Source organism: Numida meleagris, chromosome 7, assembly GCF_002078875.1.
Source record: "Numida meleagris isolate 19003 breed g44 Domestic line chromosome 7, NumMel1.0, whole genome shotgun sequence".
In the NCBI taxonomy this organism is placed as follows: domain Eukaryota; kingdom Metazoa; phylum Chordata; class Aves; order Galliformes; family Numididae; genus Numida; species Numida meleagris.
Genome location: NC_034415.1, coordinates 8,147,064 through 8,170,275, shown reverse-complemented (window position 1 = coordinate 8,170,275; position 23,212 = coordinate 8,147,064). Strand labels below are relative to the sequence as shown.

At 42.0% G+C, this 23,212-nt stretch overlaps 1 protein-coding gene across 3 annotated transcripts in view; it reads right to left on the bottom strand.

The window, feature by feature from the left end:
- SMG7 (SMG7, nonsense mediated mRNA decay factor) overlaps positions 1-23,212 on the bottom strand; it is a 47,767-nt gene that overhangs the window by 9,601 nt on the left and 14,954 nt on the right. For 2 of the 3 annotated variants that reach the window (XM_021404236.1, XM_021404238.1), the window contains exons 2-16: positions 21,114-21,145; positions 19,794-19,911; positions 19,176-19,308; positions 16,718-16,889; positions 15,844-15,915; positions 15,018-15,168; positions 14,544-14,679; positions 12,387-12,549; positions 11,385-11,541; positions 8,396-8,466; positions 7,994-8,054; positions 7,282-7,401; positions 6,470-6,902; positions 2,671-2,815; positions 1,104-1,492 (exon numbers count right to left, since the gene is read on the bottom strand). In XM_021404236.1, coding sequence (XP_021259911.1) covers positions 1,104-1,492; positions 2,671-2,815; positions 6,470-6,902; positions 7,282-7,401; positions 7,994-8,054; positions 8,396-8,466; positions 11,385-11,541; positions 12,387-12,549; positions 14,544-14,679; positions 15,018-15,168; positions 15,844-15,915; positions 16,718-16,889; positions 19,176-19,308; positions 19,794-19,911; positions 21,114-21,145 — 2,353 coding nt within the window. The remainder of the gene's footprint in view (positions 1-1,103; positions 1,493-2,670; positions 2,816-6,469; positions 6,903-7,281; positions 7,402-7,993; positions 8,055-8,395; positions 8,467-11,384; positions 11,542-12,386; positions 12,550-14,543; positions 14,680-15,017; positions 15,169-15,843; positions 15,916-16,717; positions 16,890-19,175; positions 19,309-19,793; positions 19,912-21,113; positions 21,146-23,212) is intronic. The other variant, XM_021404237.1, reaches the window with a different exon arrangement.

Here is a 23,212-nt window from a genome sequence, read left to right as displayed (position 1 = left end):
GCCCACTAAACTTCAGCTGCTTATCAAATTCTCCCAGAAGTTCACTGATGAAAATTCCAGAGTAAGATTCTTAAGAACAGCTTTTGAAAGATAATCCAGTCACTAGCAGTGTTCCTCAGGGGTCAGCTCTGTTTAATATCTTTAGTGATGATCTACATGAGAGGATTGAGTGCACCCTCAGTAAGTTTGCAGATGATACCAAGTTGGGAAGAAATGTCAATTCGCTTGAGAGTAGGAAGGTCCTGCAGAGGGATCTGGACAGGCTGGATCAATGGGCTGAGGCCAACTGTACGAGCTATAGCAAGACTAAAGTGCTGGGTCCTGCATTTCGGTCACAACAATCCCATGCACTGCAAAGGTTTGGGGCAGAGTGGCTGGCAAGCTGCACAGAGGAAAAGGAGCTGGGGGTGTGTTAGGTGACAGCTGGCAGAATATGAGCCAGCAGTGTGCCCAGTCATCCTGGCTTGTATCAGAAATAGCACAGTGAGCAGGACCAGGGAGGTGATCGTCCCCCTCTATTCAGCCTTGCTGGGGACACACCTTGCGTGCTGTGCTCAGTTTTGGACCCCTCACTATAGGAAAGGCATCGAGGCCCTGGAGTGTGTCCAGAGAAGGGAAATGAAGGTGGTGAAGGGTCTGGAATGCAAGTTTTATGGGGAGGAGCTGAGGGAACTGGAATGGGTCAGTCTGGAGAACAGTTGCTCAGGGGAGACCTCATTGCTCTCTCCAACTGCCCGGAAGGAGGCTGTGGCAAGGTCGGGGTCAGCCTCTTCTCCCAGGTAACAGCAACAGGACAAGAGATAATGGCCTCAAGTTGTGCCAGTGAAGGTTCAGATTGGATATTAGGAAAAATCTCAGAAGGAGTGGTGAGTTATTGGAACGGGCTGCCCAGGGAAGTGGTGGAGTCACTGTCCCTGGAGATTTAAGAAAAGGGTACATGTGGCACTGAGGGACATGGTTTAGCAGGCACACTGGTGATGGGCTGATGGTTGGACTAGATGATCTTAGTGGTCTTTTCCAACCTTAATGATTCTATGAATCTAAGTCTTGAACACTGCTATTTTTTAAAACTGAATTTAGCATACTGTGTTAGTCAGGCTTACCTGCTGGAATCCAGAGTGGTGTGGCGGGCTCTTCCCCAGGCCCTGCACAGCTTTTGTTGGAGACTGTTGCTGCTGTTGCTGGGCCAGAGCTTGGACCTGTAACTGGCTTGCAGACTGTGCTGTTGCCTGAGCTGGTAAAGATGAGAGGGGTTGCTGGGAAGGAGGTGGTGTCTGCTGAGGTCCCTGGGTCATTGGCCCTGGTCCTGAGGGCCGCTGCTGGCTGTAAGGAATGTGGGACTGTTTCCCACCTTGCACCTGGTTTCCTGCAGGTGAGTGAGTTGTGGGCTGGAGGAAGGTTCCTGGGACAGAAACACCACCTGGGAAGGTATACCCTGTGCTCATGGAGAAAGCCACAGGAGGAGGGACAACATAGGTTGGAGGTGGAAACCCTGAAAAAGAAAAATATGCCTTTCATTGCAGTTTCTCATAGCAGACAGCTTCCTCATGACAACACTGTTGTGAATTTATTTATTTTGGATATTTACACTATGGGCACAAGAAATATAACAAGCAGTTTGCATGTATGTGCTATAACATCCATTTTCTTTGCCTTTGTACAGAGCTACAATCACAGTTCTCAAGTTTACTTCCAATACTCCAGGCACTGATAACAGTCTGTCACAGCAGTATGTGGGAGAACTGCAGGATTCCCCTCCCCATACCTTCATCTCCCTGCTTTTGTTTCCCTTCATTGCCTTTCTCACTCACTACTGTGGGGTTTTTGATGTGTTACCTTCGAAGCTCCTACCGTCTCAAACACACATTTTGAGACACAAAAGCAATCAGTAAATCTCCTGCCTCCTCCCACAGGATAACTAGTCTCAGGATTAATTTAGATAAGGAGACAGATGGTGAGCAAACCAATCCTCATACCCGCAAGATCAATTTCTTCCCTTTAGCTCACCCTAAAAAGCCAGGTTTGGAAGGAAGCTTTAATTCTTCCTATGACAGGCCAGATTTTGTGGTGACTTTAGAAAAAGGGAGGTCCTTCTGTCCTATTTAACAACTACACAGAATAGCTGCAGGAAGGATACAGCTCCCAGCTATTTTGTGAGCAAAGATGGACAGCAAGGTATGGCAGGAACACTCTACAGCAAAACAGGAGCACGCAATGCAGCAACAACAGCAAATGACACCACGCAAGTAACAGCTTGAAACATGAGCATCACTACAAAAGAAACTGAGCTATAAAGAAGAAAGCAGTGTGACTGATCTTTTATAATAGTCCTATGCAGAGAGAACGCGTTCTCCTGGGCTGGCAGAAGACTTTGTCATGTTTTGACTAACTACAGAAACAACCTCCTGTGAAGTGCCTTGATCTTGTACCCAACTAAACAAGAAGGAAGGTGGCAGATTTCATGACAGACCTTGATTCAGAAACATAAGGAATCTTACTCATTTTGTTTCAGTTCTGCTATGCCTCTTCTTTACTAAACTGTAAGACTCTCAAGATGAGAATGCTTGCTCATTAAAGCAGCTACTGCCTTCAGAGGTTTTAATAACTAATATTACAGGTTTTTCTTGACAGCAAACAGTAGAATCACACTTTGAAAGAACACCAAATTACCTGGCCGGCTAGGAAGCGGGGGGAAGGCTCCTGGGTGATGAATGGGGATGAACTGCGAACTGCTGGCCTGACTTGGAGTCTGAGTTACAGGTGTTTTCCTGGCTTCGGACACCGGAGTCTTCCTCATCTCTGTCTGGGATTTCACCTAATGCAAAATAGAGCAAGAAGAAATTAGATTACTTTTCCTGTCATTACCCACATCACAGCTCAAGCCAAAAAACAAACTCGGGTTGTCTGAGAGATAATTTTCTTTTGCCCTAGGTGTTAGGAGGAGGTTTGGAACATCAGAATGCAGTTCCTTGCTCTCTGACCTCAGGCAGGTGACTGTCTCTCCTCAGGCACTCCTTGCCTCACAAAAGCACCAGAAGGATAGCTACCCCAAGACTGCAACAGGCTCCTCCTCTAGCAAGGAAGTGGGAAGCAGACATAATAATATCCTCAGACCATACAAAGGACTTACCAAGCTGCTCACTTGCTGTGCCTTAAAATAAACAACAATGCTATTATGCTTCTCCTAGGGCACTGCTACAGCCTACTTCGTGCTACTTACCTACAGCACCTTAAAAAAAAAACAAACACTACCACCTTCTTCCCACATAACTTTTTCAGCCTTCTTCTGTGGTGCTGTATATGCACAAACTCCTGAATATCATGAAATTCTTTTGATCAAGAGCATGTACAACAAATAGGAGAAGTGCTTAACCTCTTTCAGTTTACTGTGTAACTGCTGTATGTTCTGATAAAAGAGCTGCACCAGTTAAAGGCAGAGAGAAGAATGTAATGTAATGTTTACCTGATTCTGAGTCAGTTGCAGTCTGGGTCTTCCTGGAGAGGAAGACAGAGGGGAAGACTACTTTCCCTTTCTGTTCAGCTCGGCAGAACTGCCTGGAATGCAAGATGGAGCAGGCAGGAAAAAGACAGCAAGCAAGGAACCCGGGCAATACAGAAAGGGCCCAGGAGCAGACCTGACGCCAAGCTCAGAGGTGATTGAAAGAAAGGGGTTTTAATCAGGGACCAAATAAAAAACCCAAACAAAAAACCAAAAAAATCATTGTGGGATTTATTTCAACATTTAGTGCTGCTGATTTGAAAGGACTAAGAGATCAGGTGCCTCTTTCCAAAATACGGTTGGGGGTGGGGGGCAGATGGATTCAAAATTTCTTTCAAGTCTTTCTCCCATTTAGAAATCATGGGAGCATAGTTTGTTTTTTGTTTCATTAAAAAAGTAGGATATGAAACTGGGAGGTTTGGGTGTATTTCTCATCTCCCATTAGAAAAAGTTGGGAGGAAACTCCTCCTCACGGTCTGGCTGATGCTAAATACCATGAATGATGTAGCAACTTCTGCTCCCACTCTCATGCCACATCTGCTCACTGCCCACCTTTGCCCTTTATCACATTCTGAATATTCAGCTCACATTGTCCCTTTTTTCTCCACAACAAGACAAACATTTTTATAACCCATACTGCATGCATTCTTTCATAGTAACGTCAGGATTCAAAAGATGCTCTTCTGGCAGTGGGATTTCAAACCAAGTTCTAGCCTACCCTACACTGAAAGCTGCAGTAAAACATCCCCAAAGGTGGCTTCCAAAAGACGCGTCATATGATTTATAGAGGACTTCTGAAAGCTAAGTTACTAAATCTCTTCAATCAAGAAAGACAAATTTCAATTGCTTCCCTTGTTTCTCCTTGATCTCACCACAGAAGCATCAATACTACCAAACCTTTACATCCTTACTGGTCTCGAGGCTTCCCACCTACTAGTGCCTGGGAAAGGCACCATTTCCCCCCCAGTGGCCTTTCAAGAGTGTATTACCTTGAGTAAGTCTGCATTGTATCTTCCTTTGCAGCTAGCATCATCACCTCTCGTAAGCAGAATCAACCTACGCCACACTTCCATGATCCTGAGCATGCAATTTTCCACTTATCCATGAAACAGGACTAATTACTTCCCTACAACGTTCTTAACATTGGTGTTAAGTAGGATCTGCAATGATTGCAGCTTTCAGGCTTTTGAAAGAACTACGAAGTAGATAAAGCTTGAGATTTCAAGGAAGGAGAAAGCAAGTAGACCACTAACTGGAACAAAACCTACACTGGCTTGTTTTCAGCATGGCAAGGAGAAAATCCTTGCCATATTCTAGAGTATATCTGGGTAGATAAGTCCTCCCAGTTGTATTTAAAAAAAAAAAAAAGAATTTTACTGTAATGGTTAATATAAATAAAGCTGATGGAACTAAAAAGTCAAGGTCAATACCTGTTCAACAAGAGATGAAGAGCGAACAACCAGATCAGAACACAGCATGCTACAGTTGGGTTTGAAATGTGTTTTTGCTGTTTTAAGTCTTAAGACTAAAAAACATTAAATATTTGATAGATCAACTGTGTTAAAATGACAGTATCTTCCTTACACAAAAAAACTATACATACTTCTCAGAACATCATGTTTTTTCAGCCTAAAGTCCTTCTTTTTCAAGACTGTGGCACAAACACTGAAACTGGGAGTTACGCTCAGGCCTGCAACCACATTCCAGATGTGCTCAATAAATAAAATTCCTGTTATTCTAACTCACCTACCTAGGCAGTTTTTCAGGTACCACTCTCTTGTTCAGTGACTCACAAGCAACTGCCACATGGTTTCTGCAAGCTATTCCCCTTCACGCCTGCAAAGGCCTCGCCAAAAACTACCAAATGCTGCCAGTGCAGACCTTCCATCTCATAAAGATGACGGCTAACGAGAAATATTCAGGAGGATAACAAGAAGAATGATCCAAGGGTCCTACCAGTGCAAGCTAGAAAGACTCGAAGAGCTGGTTTGTCTAGCCTAGGGAAAACAAGATCTTGCTAACAAGAGCAGTTGCAGAGAGGAAGACTTAGGTTATTCTGCAGACATAACCGAGGAAGTAGTAGGCTTACACAACGGCAAGGGAGATAAGTGCCTTAGGAAATAACTGGTGCTTGTAAGAATGGTGAAGAATTCACACAGTTTCTCTAGGGAAATAATAGCATCTCCCCATCACTGTCATTAAATTCCTCCAGACAACACCTGGAAATGGCTGAGATACAGACAAAACTCTCCAGGTCCAGATCAGATCAGCCCTGATTACTGTCCCTATTTACTACAGCCCTATGGAAGCCACAACAGTAGATTCACTATCTGCTTAAGAGGTGGGCATCTTTTGTACACAATACTCAGATAAGTGTGGGAAAAAAAGCACACCTTTGAAAAATACAACTAGAAAAGAGCCATCTATGTGACAACCAGCAATTCTGAACAAGGATCTAAGCAGTCTAATAGTGGTCTCAGAGCTGTGTGGCTTTCCTTATTTCATGGAGGGCTACTTGACTTCACACGCAGCACAGCGATGCGTTCAACTTATTGAATGTGCACAAGAAACTGAACTGAAAATGCAAAGTACCACCCAGCTCCTTCACAGCAGAAAACAGTTGGGAAAGAGTGGGACTAAGACCTGGTCATGCAAGCTGCCCTGTTAACCCGACCAATTTGTGGAACAACAGCTACAAGTCCATGCTTTTTAAAACACGAACATATGAGATGTCACCTTGCACTGCTCCCTACCTTTTTCTCCCACAAAGACAGCATCAAGGAAAAGGGAAGAAATCCAAAGATCTCTTATGTCTGGTCACTGAGACAGACACATTTCTCTGTGCATTACAGGTATCTGCAGGACCCACAGAGAGACCTCAACTCTACAGCATCCTGCGCAAGCGGCGATCGCCCTCACTCAAATATCACACTGCCTAAGATACAGTATCCCTTTGGTCTCAAGGCTTACCTGAACTGCCACATTCTGCTTTCCTGCTTCCTGTATCTTCTCCACACCGCATTTCTTGGTTTCATTCTTCCTTTTGTTGTTATCCTTCTTTCCATCATTCTTATTGGCTACTATTCCTTTGCTATAGTCCCGTCTTTCCCTACTCACATCTTTAGGAGGATAGATTCGCCCTTGCTCTCTGTTCATTTCCCGTGGCTTAATATTTTCTTTAAACGTGACCATTGGTTTTTCTCCTGAGTCACAGTTGTTTAAATTTCTGCCAGAGGACAGAACTGATTTGAGTCCAGGGCTCCCGTCTGTGGATAGCGGCTCTGCAATAGACGTTTCCTGCAAGGCGAGGCTCTCTTTGGCTTCACTAGGGTCTTCTAGTATTAATTCTGGGATTTCCGTCAAGAACAACAGCTTTCCTACCTCATTTTCACACTGAATCAGCCTGAAAGAGACAGAGGAATTGAAAAGCAAATCCAAATAGGCTTATGCATGGTAACCTAAAACGTTAGCGCTCTTGCTACCACTGTTCCTCTCATCTCAGTTGTGCTTCAGTATCACTATAAAGGCCTTATCAAATATGATGTTTCACTACAAATACAATGGCATTCTTATCAGAATTAGCTCATGAAACAGCATGCTAACTCACAGCACACGTTATTAGTGCTGCCAGCCTTTCAGCATCGGTGAAATCTGTACACCTTATATCAAATTGCTTCTTAAAATAACAAGAAAAAAAAAGTTCACCTCTGTCGCTTGTACTCCCTAAGCTTACAACAGCAACTGAAAACCACTATTTGCTCCTTAAAGCTATTTGCAGCTACCTGGGCTGGTTGTCAGCAATCCATTTGCCTGTGAAGATCAGTCGCTGTTGCCGTATCCGACGTTGTTGCCCTTCTTTATCTCCTGTAATTGCCTGGTGGCCTTTGGAAAAATCCAAGTTCCTAGCATTGAAATAGGAGAGGGAATAATATTAATTACACTGCTCCCCTCAGCAAAACCACATTCTTTTAGAAATACAATTAGTCAGCATTACTTTATCATCACTTGTGCTATTTCACCAGATCCTACCCAAAACATGGCAGTTATGGGTGTCTGAGTTACAGATTAATTCTTTAATGTAGAGAATTGAAAGAGGCTTTTTTTTTTTTTTTGGTGCATGATGTTAGTCACAGGACAGAGTTAAAAACAGTAAAAGCCAGTAAAGTAAAAACACATCAGATGGTTTTTAAGTGAAAAAAAATATTTTCCTCATTTCTTATTTTTTTTTTCCCTTTCACTTTAGTAGCCTAAAGACCGCAGAAGAAACACAGTCATAAGCAATGCTGTAAGCTTGTAGCCTTCCTCAGAGCTTTACTGTAGACTGGCACAGATCCTGTTTTCTTCTTCAGAATGGAGACTAGAGTCCTATGTTATCTATTCCACACGGTAGTATTCATTCATGAATAAGATACTTGGGTCATGAATAAGATAACGGGTCAATGCCTACCAAAGCAGCAACACTAGTAAGAGTAGTTGCCTTCAGCTGCCACCTACCTGAATGAGGGTCTCAGAGCCAAGAATCCTTGCAATTCAAATTCTTCTGGAAGGGGGGTTGCTGGTGAATAGACAGTAAACAAGATAAGGAAAGCATTAATGCGTTAAGTACAGAATCGTAAAAAGACACCTCAGCAAGGTCACTATACCCAGCAAAGCCTTCTGCTCATGTGCTCCACTGTACTAGTTCACCCTGCAGCCCAAGGAGATAAAAAATGATAGAACAGAGCACAGTCAGCTGGGCAAGAGAAAGCAGCATTGGCCTCCTGTTCATATGCATCAATACTAGAAGACAACTTGTTCCGTTTTTACCTTCCAACTGCAATTTCCCATATCATCAGGAAAAGCTGTATTGCTCCCTGTTTGTTTTTTTTCTAAAGGATAGACCAGAATTATTCTTACCATTATTATTGGATAGATCTTCCTCATGAGGCTGGAAGCTGTTTAGAAGAGAAATCAGCCAGGGCCATATGCTGCAAATCAGAAGACAGACAAATTAAGTGAAAACCACAAAACCTGAAAGTTACTCACCTTATTAGAAAAATAACAAAATCTATCACACTGTTACAGCTCACATTGATTCTCTGATTTCCAATCAAAAGTTTTTCCTCAAGTGTCAGGGAAAACATTGCTGTCTTGAAGAACTCTGTATTTTCAAAAAGCCAGCCTAAGGCTACCCAGGAAGCCAGACTCTTGCAATATCAGGTACATAAGCCAACTACTCAGTAAGTTGGCTATGAATTTAACCAGACAAAAACACTGCATGAGCAAAAGCTCAGAGGGACCTGAACCTGTCTGCAATCCATATTTTCCAGTCCAAAGCTGCCTACTCTCAAAAGACAGTAAATGAATCAGTTTGGAAGCAAAACATGTTACTGAGATACACGTGCTGTTCTACTGACATTAGCAAAGCTCTGTGGCACCAAAACAGACACCAGAAAGGTAAGAAGGTCTGAAGTAATGGAGATTAATGTGGGGGTTAGCTGGCAGTAACCCAAGCTTGCCCCAGCAATACTGGTAGCAAGCAATGACTGGAAATTGCTTACAAAGGCCTTGGAGCAAATAATTTTAAGAATCACAACAATCACTGCATAGCTGCCTAACATTTAACTTCCACCAACAGGCTGCTTTGTTTATTAATTTCATTTTTTTTAGAAAGTTCCAACATAAAGTGTAGGCATCCTTCTTGGGCTTTAGTGATGGGCATCATGGCTATGAAAGCAACAGGCAAACTATTTTAGGAAGTTGCCTGTCACGCTAAGAGTGAAATGAATATTTGTCCTCCTTCAGCCAGCACCTGGGCTGAAGAACACAGCATGCATCTGAAAGCCTGAGGTCAGCTGCATGGTTGCAGGGACTGGAAACGTTACGTTTGTACATTGCTTCTGTACGCTAAAATAAGCAATAACTCCCTCCTGTGACTGACGAAAAACAAAGGGAGGAAAAAAGGGAGAGAACGAGTCTGTTGCAATGTACAGTAAATGCCAACCTTTCACTACAACATTTGGGAAAAAAAAATAGAGATTTCATCATAAGAGATCTCTAAAGTGGAACGATGTGGTAACGAAAAAAATCTAGATGCAATGCAGTTTGGAAAATTCATTTCCAAAGAGCCCAAGTTAATGCTGATATATTGATTTTTGTCGTAAGTTCTTGTCTCCAGATTCTTCTGTCTTTCCAGGTAAGCATCCTTCCTATTTCAGATGCTCCTTCAGTCTGGAGTAGGGTTAATTCTCCACAAGAAAAAAAAAAAATAAGCACAGTGCAGGGACAACTGAAAGTTTAAAATGAAATAAGGATTGCTTCTCAAACAGAGAGCACAACTAACTATGAATTCAGAGTAAGGCAGGCTTTTCAAGTAATTTGTTAAACAGAGGCCAATAATGGCATGTCTGTGCACATGGCCTGCAGTCAAATAATGCCCTTCATTAAGGTTTTAGAGCAGAAATAGAAGGAAAACTTTCATTCTCACAAATAAGGGGGAAGATGGACATCACCTGGACTTTTTACAGCCAACAAGTGCAATGAGTACTACCCTAACACTCGTCTTGACAAACATTAACATTACTTAACTTTGTTTTCAAGTTCAGCTGTACATTCTACAGCTGTTTGCTGCCCACTTCACAATACCTTTATGCAGTGTGCACCTGGTGTTGCTAGACAATATCATGTTACCAGACCACAGCCCAGGCATCTTCTTCAAAGACGACCTGTTAATTTCAGAGCAGAGGGATCTACCCTGGCTAACTCACAACACACCTTCACACTGGAAGATTGGTTTTGATACTCCGTAAAATACTACCTGCATCTTCTCCCTGCAAGGACTACTTCATATCAAATAGTCTTGAATAATCTTCACCACTAGAACAGTGGGACAAAGCTCTTCTTTAGAATACGCATACAGTAATACTTATTACCTTCTGAAAACAACTTGTGAACTCTTATTTTCCTAACGTTGCCTTGAGAACTCTGGAATCAATGTTCCCAAAGCTCCAGGGCTTCATGTTCTGCACACGAGTGCGAGTCTCACCATTTATTTAGAGTTTCTGTGTTACAGGAGCCCCTGCTCCCCAGACATCAATGTGCAGAAGATGCAAGCCACTGCCAGAATCACATCTTATAGCACACACTGAAAGCACTGTGGCACATCACACAAAGTCAGCTAAGCAAGCTGCTTTCATGCCGTTTTCCTTCCAGTGGCAATCCTAGGAAAAATACTCATCCAACTGTGTCAGTAACAGTCGTTCCAGTCTGAGGAATCATTTAATAGGTCAGAAACACCTTACTGAACTGCTGTAATTCACGGAAAGTTCACAGGCTATAAACAAGTTGGTTAGTTTTCAACTATTCAAGCATAAGTTTATGAGATTAGAGGCAGAAGTGAAAAACCAGCAAGAGTCCAGAACAGTAACGTCTGCGCTGACATTTCAAGACCTTCTCTACCAAAACCAATTTATTTCCGTGATCACGAGCCAAAAAAAAAATCTGGATTCCAGCTCTGCCCAAGCTGATGACTTACTGCATGAAATTAAGGCAAGTATTTTCCTGCCATCTACCTCAATAAATCCGAGAAATCATTACAACAGACCTGACTAAGGGTAGACTCAGTAGTTACACTCCAGTTAAATATTATAAAGCAGATTCCTCTGCTCTTAACTTTAAAAAGTTACAAGCAAACCTGAAGCCAATTTAAAGCCAATTAAAGCACCAAATTTGCTCATGTAGCACAAGTGTCACTTTTGTTTTACGAACATTATAAGCATGTTCTACAGATGACAAAAATCATAGAGGATGTAACAACGTCTAGGATCAGTTTTCCTTCCAATCTGTGTATCATCAGTCATTATTACCTTACACAATTAAATGTATCAACAGAAAGATTAACACTCACTACCGTCTTTCATCGACTACTGCCTCCTGGAAAACACTGGGCCTAAGTTTCAGCCAGTCCATTGAAACCTTCACCGCTGGAAGAGGATATGCAGCCCCAGAGTCCTCCTGGTAGTCATTTTGTAAAGGGCACTTGCACAGAACTCCAAGAAAGGACACTGGAAAGAGAGAAGAGGAGAAAAAAAACAGTGCAAGAATAACACTTTCAAACTGGACAAATGAACTCATCAAATAAATCCCTATCATAGAAGCATACTTTTAAGAGCTAGTTCTTTAAGCAGTCCAATTACTTTATCTTAAATTCAGTGGCAGATCAGAACTCTTCCCCTACCTCACATACAGTTTTCTACCACGAAAAATGCTTTTCCGCCCTTTTTTTTCCTCCTCTTCTTTAAGTAGAATGCAAATTCTTTCAGTAAGTCAATAAAATACAGTGAGAGAAGCCCATTACAATCAGACCAGAAAATACTGGTTTGCATACTGTAAGCAGTCAGCTCTCAACCTTCTACCCGCATTTTATTCACTTTCCCATGTCAGCAGGTACACAAATTCATGGAGCTAGCTCTGCAGGTAGGCAGCTGTTAAAGCACACAGGCTTAGAAACAGTACCAGATAAGAATGACCACGGTGCTTCCACTGAACTTCAGGCTGGAACCTGGAGAAGTTTTGTTATGCAGAAATTTAGATATTTACGAACAATGCCAAGCTAAGCCTAAGCCCTTTCTGATTAAGCAAATCAGCAGTATAATAAGTCAAAAAGGGGGGCTCTGCACTCCCACATAACATTATCAAGGGCACAGAAGCAGCTGAGACCAAGTCTGTCAGCACCAGGTCACCCTCAGTCCTAGCAAAAGAGAAAATAGTCCAGCATTCATCAGCAGCGTTAGACATGAATGACCCTGCATAACCACCCTGTCTTAACTTTCCTCCATTTGGCAGCAAATGACTAATGGATTCCATGTAAAAACAAAAGAGAAATACAAAAAGCAGTTTTCATACTTACTGAAGAGAGCCAGTAGCTGTGTCCAGCAGAGCTGCTCATCCTGGCTGTAACTGTGCTGCTCTGTTTCATTGCTGAAGTCTCGCAGGTGATGCAGTTGAAACAGATTGATAACAGTAATATGTACCAACTGCTGAGAATTGAAGGCCTTTTGAAATAACAACCTCTGCAACAGAGACATACATATAAAATGTGCATTTTTATATGGTAAAGCACACCCTTGAAAGGATTAGTAGCTGCCACTGCACTGCTGGGCTAACGTTTCTGCCCTCAAGGCAACACTCGTTCTACATTTTTTCAGGTCATCACTAATATAACAGCACAAGGCCTTCCCAGCAGGACACAGACAGATGCCTGCTGTTAAACCCCTGGTTTTTGCTCATAGAGGTAACAAATCAAAAAGCCCTCAGGAGTGGTTCTCATCCAGAACAAGCGTGGCTGTGATGTGCAATTACAGCACTGTAATGCAACTGCAAGAATTGCAGGGGCATGCATGTCCACTGTACTTTTCAGCCTTCCCAAGAAACGTAAGTGATAGGGGGACATTTAAGAATAAAGAAAACAGGAAATTTGACTACGGAGTGGTTATGTATTAAAGACTAATTCCACATCTAACTTCATGTGTCAGTGGCTGCCTGAAATGGCACAAGCTATGTACAAATGCATTTCAGCAAGTATGCTGTAGGACACCTTTCTCAGAACAGGAGAAAAAAAAAATTAATGTTTTTTTGGAGTGCTATGTGGAAAAAAATATATATATCTTAAATCACAACCGATCTATTCTGTTCAGACACAGCAGTCAGGCAGGCAAACTGCTCAACCAGTGCGAGCATCAGAAAAAGATCTGAGCTCTGTATACAACTTGTTAGTTAAAGGCACAAAGCACTTGCCAGTTGGCAATCAAACTGCTGGTGCTGGCAGGAGCAGAACCATGGGCCTGGCCGAACAACCCTGCCCCTACAACTGCTCTCCTTGTGCACAATTAACATCAGCCACACAGGTAAGTAGTTATCCACCATACGGGCAACTTCACGTCCACATTCAACCCATCTGAGTCAGAAGAGTTGCTCTCTAGTAAATCAAGTGTTGCATGATGTAAACAAAAAAAAAGTAATCTAAGCAATAATGTAGGGCTCAATTAGCTCTATTTTAACACTGTGGATAAGTTAAAAAAGTAAGGTCTGAGTCACAAGCCTGAGCAACGCTCAGTTATTGATTATATGCATTGTGGAAAAAGCAGTACTTGCTCAAGAGTCAACAACACAAAGAGAGATACTATTACTTAATTCTGAAAAACTCCCAGTGCTCAAGCACCTCACATTGAAAGCTCATACAAGCCAACTTCGGCTTTTATTTCAATAACTGTTTGGATCTAGCATTTTTAATGAGATCATTTGTATTTCTTTATGTTGCTAAGACCCACTCGTCTTTTTTAATTTGGAAAAGTATCTACTACATTTGTTCTGTTGAACTTATCCATGCTATCTGTTCATTTTCTACTAATGAAGGTGTTTCCAGAAGGCACATAACAGTTAATACTATATGTCCACTTTGAAATTGTACTACCTTGCATCCATACCTTCAGAAGTTCCCTTTGTTTGTCTTGGCTGTATTGTTCAGCTTAATGAGCTGTCTGCGTAATTAATAGGTACTCCTGGATTTTCCAGAGGAAACATGTTCTGAATAGTTCTAGTCTACACACAAATTAAGGCTGTACTTTTAAAGGCAAGCCACTGACAGGGGAGGTTAGTTGTCTGAGGAAGATTAAAAGCAGTCTTAATAACCAGTGGGAGTGATGGTATGCCATCCAAAAATGAAGCATTCAAAATTCTTCAAGCAACTGAGCCAAGACTTTCCAGATTAAGCAAGTACTTTTCAGAGGCATGCAAGAATGATCCAGGTTAAGGAGCAGAGAAGCAGTTGCGTTCACTGATTTATACACCAACATGCCACATGTCAAATGGGGAAAAAAAAATCCTAGTATTTTGCAGAAGTCAACAGAGCTATCCATTATTAACTGCGATGCAAGCCTTCCATAACTGGCTACTTGAGCTCTGCATACTTTAGAATGTGAGAATGTTATTATTGGACTGTAATTTCAGAACTCTACTGCTAAAAATATTCTCTTCAATATACTAATTGATAGTTGTTACAACTAACCTTGAACTGTTCTTCCAGCTTTTCTCGAAGAGGGCTCAGCTTCTCCAAGCTCTTACTCAAGTACACATGGCCATGGAATTTAATAAATGCCTTGATGAAGTCAGACACACTCCATCGAGTCTTCACCTCATCACGACTATATTCAGAAAAGAGATACCTGGCTTCAGACTAAGGAATTATACAGAGCTGCATGCAACATTACAGGTTTTCTTTGTGAAGTTCAAGAAAGGAGGAATGTCCACACAAGGCTGCTTTTTCATGTTGGCACAACTTGCTTTCATCCTGCACTTCTACTCACACTCAAGAGCATCCCAGACACAGACTATCCTTTGTTCCACACGTGCACAAGGATGCTCTGAATGGAAAGGGGTGTCAAGGAACTTCAGTTTCCACTATCGAATACAACTAAGCTCTGGTAAGGGAGACAATCTCCTCCATCCTATCTGAGCAGAAATACATTGTGCTTAGCCTTACCTTTCCAGTGCTTTAGAAAGTGCTTTTTGTAGGTTAGTGGAGGCAGCTGGGAAAGGAAATTTCACAGCAATGCTTCTGCAGTAGTAGAAAATTGTGGTCAAGTGGTCTCCTTTGGAAGAAGCTAGAATAGCCAACTGATTATAAGGCTGACCTGAAGGAGAGAGAAGACAAGTTGCCCAACAAGTGTCATTAAGTGAAGCATTCTAGATTTGAGTTGAAGTCTGTTCACTTTAAAAGGGAGTAAAAAGTCCTAAAACTGTTAATAGACAAGGTTCAGATTCATCTGCTCACCCTTCTTCTCCAGCCTAATTATCAGTATCACTGAAGAGAAAAAGCTTTGACATTTGTGGTATATATATATATATATTTTTAGCATACCTTTCAAAATCAGACAACAAACACTCTGCAAGATTTTCGTCTAAATAAGATACTTTCAAACCAGGCTTCTACCACCAACATATTTATTATCCTATATTTAGGTTAGATCGAATCCAGTTTTATCTCATGTGAAAAGTCTAAATATGAACAGTTCATATTTTTGCCTGCAGTGTAAACTTTTTGTTATAATATGAAGAATAGCTTAAATAAAACGTAGTTAAAATCTGAATGACTAATACAGTGTAATGTAGCAGTAGAAGTCTGAGTGAAGCCATGTTATTAAATATTCACAAAGAAGAAAACTGACACAGATCAGGCAAACAGCTATTATCTAAATGATTTACTGACGGATTAGGCTTTCTTGTACAATTGTTCCCGACCACTACACAAGGCAGATACTTCAAATCTTCCTTTCAAATTATGAAACTCATCAGTAGCCTCGACTCACCATTAGAAGGGACAAGCTGAGCTGCATGTCTGTAGTAAGACTCTGCCTGGCTTGTCTGATTCCTATATCGAGCTAAAGAAACAAAAAAACCAACAAATTGAGACCAAACAAAAGCAACTTTCCTGCACTTACTTTAATACAATCCAGTTTACCCGAAGAATGTTTTATTACCATTTCAGAAATAAGTATCAGCACTTACAGGTATGTCAAACAGCAAGAAGATTCAGCAAGCTACATTTTTTAAAGAGATCCTTTTTTCTCAGGTTCTGCTGTCACGGCTTATCATTTTTTATTTGGAAAGATGCTGTGCCAACAGCAACACATCCAAGGAGCTACAAATATTCTTTTATACTTATCTGCACAACCAACAGCTAGATCTACTTTTGGATTATTACATACACAATTGCAGATTCCGCTAAAAACAGAAATTCTTACAACACTTAGTTCTAAAGGAATGTGCCTGTTGAACTTAATGTAAAAATCAAAACCTCATTTATGAAAAGCTAGATTCCTAACCATCTTCTTTGCATACACGAGATTTAAAAGTAATGTTCTGAAATGGAAAAGTAAGCTAGCCTGCTGCAACAAGTTTTTCTAATAGATACCGGTTTCAACACTTCACTGTGCCCACCAGCTACAGCATGGACTACGCAATTAGTACGCTAGGATACAAGATCCTACACAGCTACCCTTCAGTGTCTCCATGCATTAATGTGTAACACATCAGAAAAGTCTAACAGTGTTGCTTTCCTCTGCAACAACCAAATATACCGCCAGCTACTAATTTGGAACACGCTTGCACAGATTCCCTGCTGTGAAAGTTGAACACAGAGGAAGAACTCAAGGCCCATCTCTTTCTGCTTTAAAAACTCACCAATATCTCCAAGGTGGACAAGGCAGTGCTGGCAGATGTAGGAGCAGGAGCTAGACTGCGGCTTCACTATGGCGCTGGTGTGCGTCTGTTTATTGCTAATGATTCCCAGCTGGGAAGACTTCACACGACATGGCAAGTCTACATTAAAAACTGTGCACAATTCCTGTAATAACTAGAAAAACAGGTCTAGTTTAGTAGCAGTTAGAGACAGCAATCAGAACAGCAATGAAACAGCAGACAAAACTCTCACACAAATCACCACTCAGAGGCACGGATTAGCTGAACATATTGAGAGTTAACAAGTCTAGGTTAATGAACAGGAATTTGAATTACTTAATCTATGTGAAAGTCACAGAGCTTTATATTGCTCTATTCTTCCTGGAACGGTGAAGAGAACTTTTACTGGAGCTGTGCATCTCAAAGCAGTAAGCACCTCAGTTCCCATCTATTCAAATTACCAAGCATGAGTAGAGATTGATTATCAAAGGTCTAAAAGTCTTGCATTGGTTTTTAAAATAGGGGTAGTCTTTTTGGTACCTACATGAAGAGACACCGTTCTCTGACAATTACAGAAAGGTATGCTATTCACCTTCTGAAGAAACTTGAGACGTAAGAAATAGCTCTCCCTAGGCTTTAACTTCAGGGATAAGCTTGAATAAAACCAAGTCTGTAGGCAACAGGAGGCAAAAATGGCTGAGTTATCCCATTGGGTGGACTGCCAAGTCAGTAAATATTTGTGCTAAGCCAACACTGAGACTCAATGAACAAGGCAATAGTTACTTAATCAAATATCTCAACATTCGATTCAAGGAAAAGCTGAACTTTGACATTCTAATTAGTGCTTTTCAAGTTTTTCCTAATGGACTCCAGCAAGTCATCTTGAAATGAATAGTTTGTTCTACCGAGTCACATAGTTAAAAAACCAATTAAAAACTGTCAGACTTTCTCCCAGGTGGGAACACACTCAATCTCCAAACAAAATGGACCTGTGGCAGAGTCTCACTTCCAGATAAAGGCATTCAGAAAGCAAGGACTGAAAAGAAATGTGCACTGCCAGCAGCTGAAGATTCAATGCATTGTTTGTTTGCTGCAGAAAAAGGTTTGTGTTAGATCTACTGTATAAAAGACAGAGTAGATGGGGAAGGAGATTTAAAAAAAAAACCCAAACAAGAGGAACCTCACAGATGAAAGAGGGATAAAAGAGAAACTTGACATCTTCCAACATGCTGAATCATGAGAATTCATGCTCTTTCCAAAATGCCATTTATAAAGACCTTGCTGTTGGAAAGCAGGTATCACGCTTGAGCAAAATCTTTAGACTAAAAACAGAATGATTAACATGACAAACAGAGAAGGACACCCAATTCTGTGGTGTCCTACAGAAGAGCAAAGTTTCCTGAAGCACTGCTAGGAAGAAAGACTTTTGCAAGACCAGTGGTGTAGATGGGTAGATGGTAGACATCTCCTGGCAACCAAGCCACAGTCTGTCCAACTGGTTGCTTCCAGCAACAAGCAATCCAAAAAGCAATGCCCAAGAATAAATAGAACAAAAAGAAACCAACACAATTTCTGGAAAAAAAAAAAATGGGACTGCTTTCCACATGGTCAGAATTAAACCCAGACCTGACGAATAAAGAAGGAACTATTGTGCATGTTGCAACCCAAAGCCAGCCCAGACTAGCCATGATAAAACATTTAGTCAGGGCACTACCTGAGATACAGGTGACAGCACTGACAATGTTGTTTAAGGACACACCAAATAGGGGAGGGGGAAGGCAAGTTAGCTGTAAAAAGGCTATTACCACACACTAACTCCTACTCTTCACAATTCTACAAGCTGAAATCTAACCTTGGAAAGAGCAGCAGGTAAAAAATAGCAGTAATGAATAAATACATGAACATGCTTTTGAAGTGAACTGAAAACTCGCAGAAGATACCTAACTCAAGAACACCCATCTATATAGTTCTGCTTAATAGGAAGAAGGGCTCTATCTGAAGTTTCCAATTTCAAATAACTTTTGACAAAGGTACAGAATTAAGAGTGAAGACGTGCTTGTAAGCCAACAAGCTCTGATAAAAAATTCCAAAACAAGATGTTATGCGAAACAATACTCTTGTGCATATAAGCAGCGTGGTTGTCCCCAGCTGTGGTAGGCACTAAGTCAGGCATTATCACAAAAAAATAAGCTGCATTTATTGTAGATAGCTCCTGGAAAACATTAACTCAGCGTTCACCACTGGCATAAGGAATGGACCCAGAACAAAGCACGAAACATCACACCAACACACAAATCCTCAGTGCATCCACATTTGGGAACGAGCAGCTACTCGAGCAGCACAGGAGACCTGACAGAGGTCAGCCAAAGCTTTATAAAGGACCCACACACATGTGGCATATGGCTGAAGCATGCATGCTTCCAGACTGTGTATCACAACCAAGAGATTTTTTGCAACTCACCTGTGTGTAGAAGCCACTAGCTGCCTCTAAGAACAGAGAAAGGTTCGCCTGAACTTCGCTTCGATTTGGATTTGCTCTATTTTTCGCTTGACCCTGTAGCGTTGTGATCTGATTTTTAAAGGCATGATTCCAACTGAAAACAAAAGAAACGCTTTCCTTTTTATCTTGGAAGTGTCTTACACACATACCATAAGAAACAGGAAAGAACTGTTTAATTGCACAGCATTAAACATGAAAATGAAGTGCATTAAATTCTGACATCATTCAGAGTAGAAATGTTAAATATGGAAGAATTATCTTTCCCCACCTCTCATTTCCATGGAAATCAATCAAGACACTGTATAGCTAACATTCCTTTTCCTTCTCTTCCTTCCATGTTGCTTACCAAAACTCACTCCTGCATGACACGGCTGCTGCTAACTGACAGAGGTAAAATACTCATCTGGGGAACCCTCTTAATCAAATCCAGTGAATTCTCATGTTCCACCCCAACACAGCTCTCATTTTAAAGGAAATAAGGCAATCATTTCACAGGAAACAAGTTGCTTTTCTGTAAGCACTGGGGTTTCCTGCTCATCAGCCCACATTACACACACACAGATTTATTAGTGTACTTACAGGTCCTGCTCCACTTTTTTATCTAAAGCATACTCCAAATCAGTCACAAGCATTTTCTGATATAAGTCCTGTAGAGCTTGTCTGGATGTCCAGACTTCTGCTGGACCCAGCTTTGAATCTGAGCAACAGAAAGCAAAAATAGACAACAGTTTTTAAACGCTCAAATTGTATTCATTATTCACTAACCTCCCAAATGAAAAAATACGGCACAGTGTAAGAGATCTAATGCCAAGCACTCACTTTTCCTCACAGACTTATCAGATCTTTGAAACACAAAAACTACAGAGGGGCTGGGGATTAACAGATCCTATAATAAAAGAACTAGAAATTAGCAAAGTCAGCAGCAGGAAAGTTCAAGAAACAGAAAGGGATGACTCTCCACAAGCCATTATGCTGCATAACTTCTTGTCACTGGATGAATTTTAAAAATCCAGAGAAGGCTGAAAAACTTAGTAGAAAAGAAAGCCATTAAGAGCAAGTAAGTAGGAGAGACTGTGAGCTAATGCTGTTTAGGAGAACACCGCAGCGAAGTACAGCTGCGTTCCTGCCATTTTCTAAACTCTTTGGTGCCATCTGCTCTACATCACTCGAGGGTGAGTGCAAACACAGTCCCCTGCTATCACAAGTTACACAGTACAGTTGCCCAAGCCTTGTAAAATCACCTGGGCTGGGGCCACTGGAGGACAAGGGACAAGCACTGCCCCAGGGAAGCCATTCTGCTGATGAGGCTGACACTTCTGCTGGGCTAGATGGATCCAGGCAGTCAGGATGCTCCTACAGGGACCCACCAACCTGCTGCATGTGCTACGCCAAGGCGCTAATCTTGGCTGAGCATGGGCTCATCATTCAAGTGGTCGACACATTAATATAAACCACTCTCATTTTCCATAAATAACCAAAGTTTAAAAGCCAGCTTGTAGCATACTGTAGCACACGTGGGAAATGTTGATCTGAACACTACATCACCCAGATTTCTGTAAACCAGCAAGATCCTATCCCCACTGCTTATCCAAAGCGCAGCAGTTCCTGCAATAGTGTGGACAGGAGTTTCTTTCTCACCCCTAAAGGGAGAGTAATAGGAACGTGATCTTAACATGCTTTTCAACATGCTCAAAGACAACCTTAAGAATGCACATATTTTAGATATAGAAGAGATAGGCACAGTTGTTAAGATTATATTGATATTGATTTACATGCAGAGGACAAACCTTTAACATCATAACACTGCACAGAGAATTCTCAGGAATGGCAAGCACAAGGAACGCATGAAAGGAAGACAAACAGTAACCGAACATTATTAGCTACATAAAAGGCAATTACCTGTCATGTCAGCCTTCAGGACTTCTGCCTGCCTGTAAGAAAGCAGGCACAATAAATTAGAAAGCAGAAAACAATAAATTAGAAAGACACTGATCAAATTCTGCTAAACCACGTTCATGCAGCTGTGAGCACAGAAAACAGGGCCAGCTCCTGAGAGCCTACCTACAACCTGAACCATCATCCAGCTTACTACCTGAGTTATAGATTTGAGTTACTGTTGTTTATCAACGTTTTCTTCTACTTTCACACCGTAAAAAAGTTGTTCAGATTTCCCTGCTTCAATTAAGTCTATTTCAGAAAAACATACGATCTAAACAACAATACACAGTACTGTAAGGTGTGCCTGGCAGCAGCGTACTGCCAGATAAGTGGCTCTTGCTTACCTGTAACTGGGAATGTGACATTCACTCTAAGTTGTCAAATGTGAAATGCTGCCAGAGCACTGAAATCCCACCAGTGACTGTCAGCACCTTGCTGCAGCCCCCCCAGCCCCCACCACGCTGTCCCAGCCTTCCCTAAGAAGAGGCAGCACAATCACTAAGGCTTCCCCAGGTACCTCCCCTTGCACTGCCGCACTGAAGTCACGGCAAGACCAGGTGTTCAAAGAAACACTGGCTAAGGAGCATCAAGAAAGAATGGCATCTGTGGGTGACCAACTACCACCCTCCACAAGTCTCCCTGGTGTTGCAGGCCGGCAAATAGTTTCTCAAACAAAGGAATACTAGGGGGCACCCCTCACTGAGCAAGTGTTCACAAGTGGCCAGGTCATCAAGGGGCTGCAGCGAGGCACTGCGTCAGCAGCATGCACAGCCCTTCCCAACACCAAACAGAGCCATGGCAGAGTGACACACAGCTGGCTGGTGCAACTGGCTTGTGCTGGGACATGCCCGTCTTTTTTCTAAGCAAATGTAGGTAAATATTAGAGCATAGAACACAAGCTTTCTACACAAGACATGGAAACCTCCTAGCATAAGAAAGACTGACTTCTACTTGCGTCCTTATAAAAAGGACTGTGAAAAGAAGTTTTTCAGGTTGCTTTCGGTTCCACCTCCTGGCCACAGACAACAGCAAAGCTTTTGAGACCCACCTCAGTATTGAAGGTATCACACTAGTGCCAGTGCTCCACTGGGAAGGTGCACACTGCTAAGTCCCTTCACAAAGGTTTCTGACCGTACTAAATGCAGGAAGATGTCCAGCCACTCACCAGGCAGCAATGGGATACTCCGAGGGCTGTAGTTAAATGTAGAACATCCTAGCAGAAGTAAAACTGTACCTTCCTCACCCACTTTTCTCAAGTTTAACCTATTCTAGCTTCTTCATAACATTTGTGGTTTATTTCTTTCAAGAATTTTTTTTTAAGCTGCTGACAACAGTGAACATTGGCAGAAGAGACCACATATAAATACTGGTGGAAAAGCAAGGAAAAGTTTGGAGGCTGTGCTGTGAGAAGGCGAGAGCCACCCAGCATTTCTGCCTTCTCCCAGCCCTGAGAGAATGCAAAGGGAAGGAGCATTTCCTTGAGCCCATGGCTGATGAAGGACCCACGAGTCCCAAAAAGCACAGAGCTGAGCCAACCCTGCGACGCCACGACTCGGACATTAGAAATGTGACTGCTCAGAAGAGAAGCTGGCTTGTTTTTTAACAGCCAGCCAGGTCAGTACAGTTTGGCTCGCCCTTTCCACACCTGGCAGTTTTGCAAGCCATTCCCTTTGAGCTGAGCCACGAACCCTACAGAAGCTCAGACCGAGCAGGACACACAGCACTGCCCACAGAATGCCATCCTCAAATTCTCCTCTAGGCAAAGCAGTTCTGCCTGAGAACTGCTCCTCCAAAAGTTACTGGGGTAGAACTACCTGCTACTGTATCAAGAACCAGCCTTTTAGAGGGGAAACATAAACAGCACCATTATAAAGGCTCTTCTTTCCCCAGAAAGCTTCAACCACCTGTTTCCTGGAGAATTTAGATGAAAAGACCCTCAACTAAATGTGTGCAGCTGCCGACAGGTGCTCTGTAAATGCATCAGCCTGCCATAATGCCTGGAACTGGCCCTGATCAGACTGCAAAGGAAGGGACTCACACCTCAACCTTCAATTTTTCTG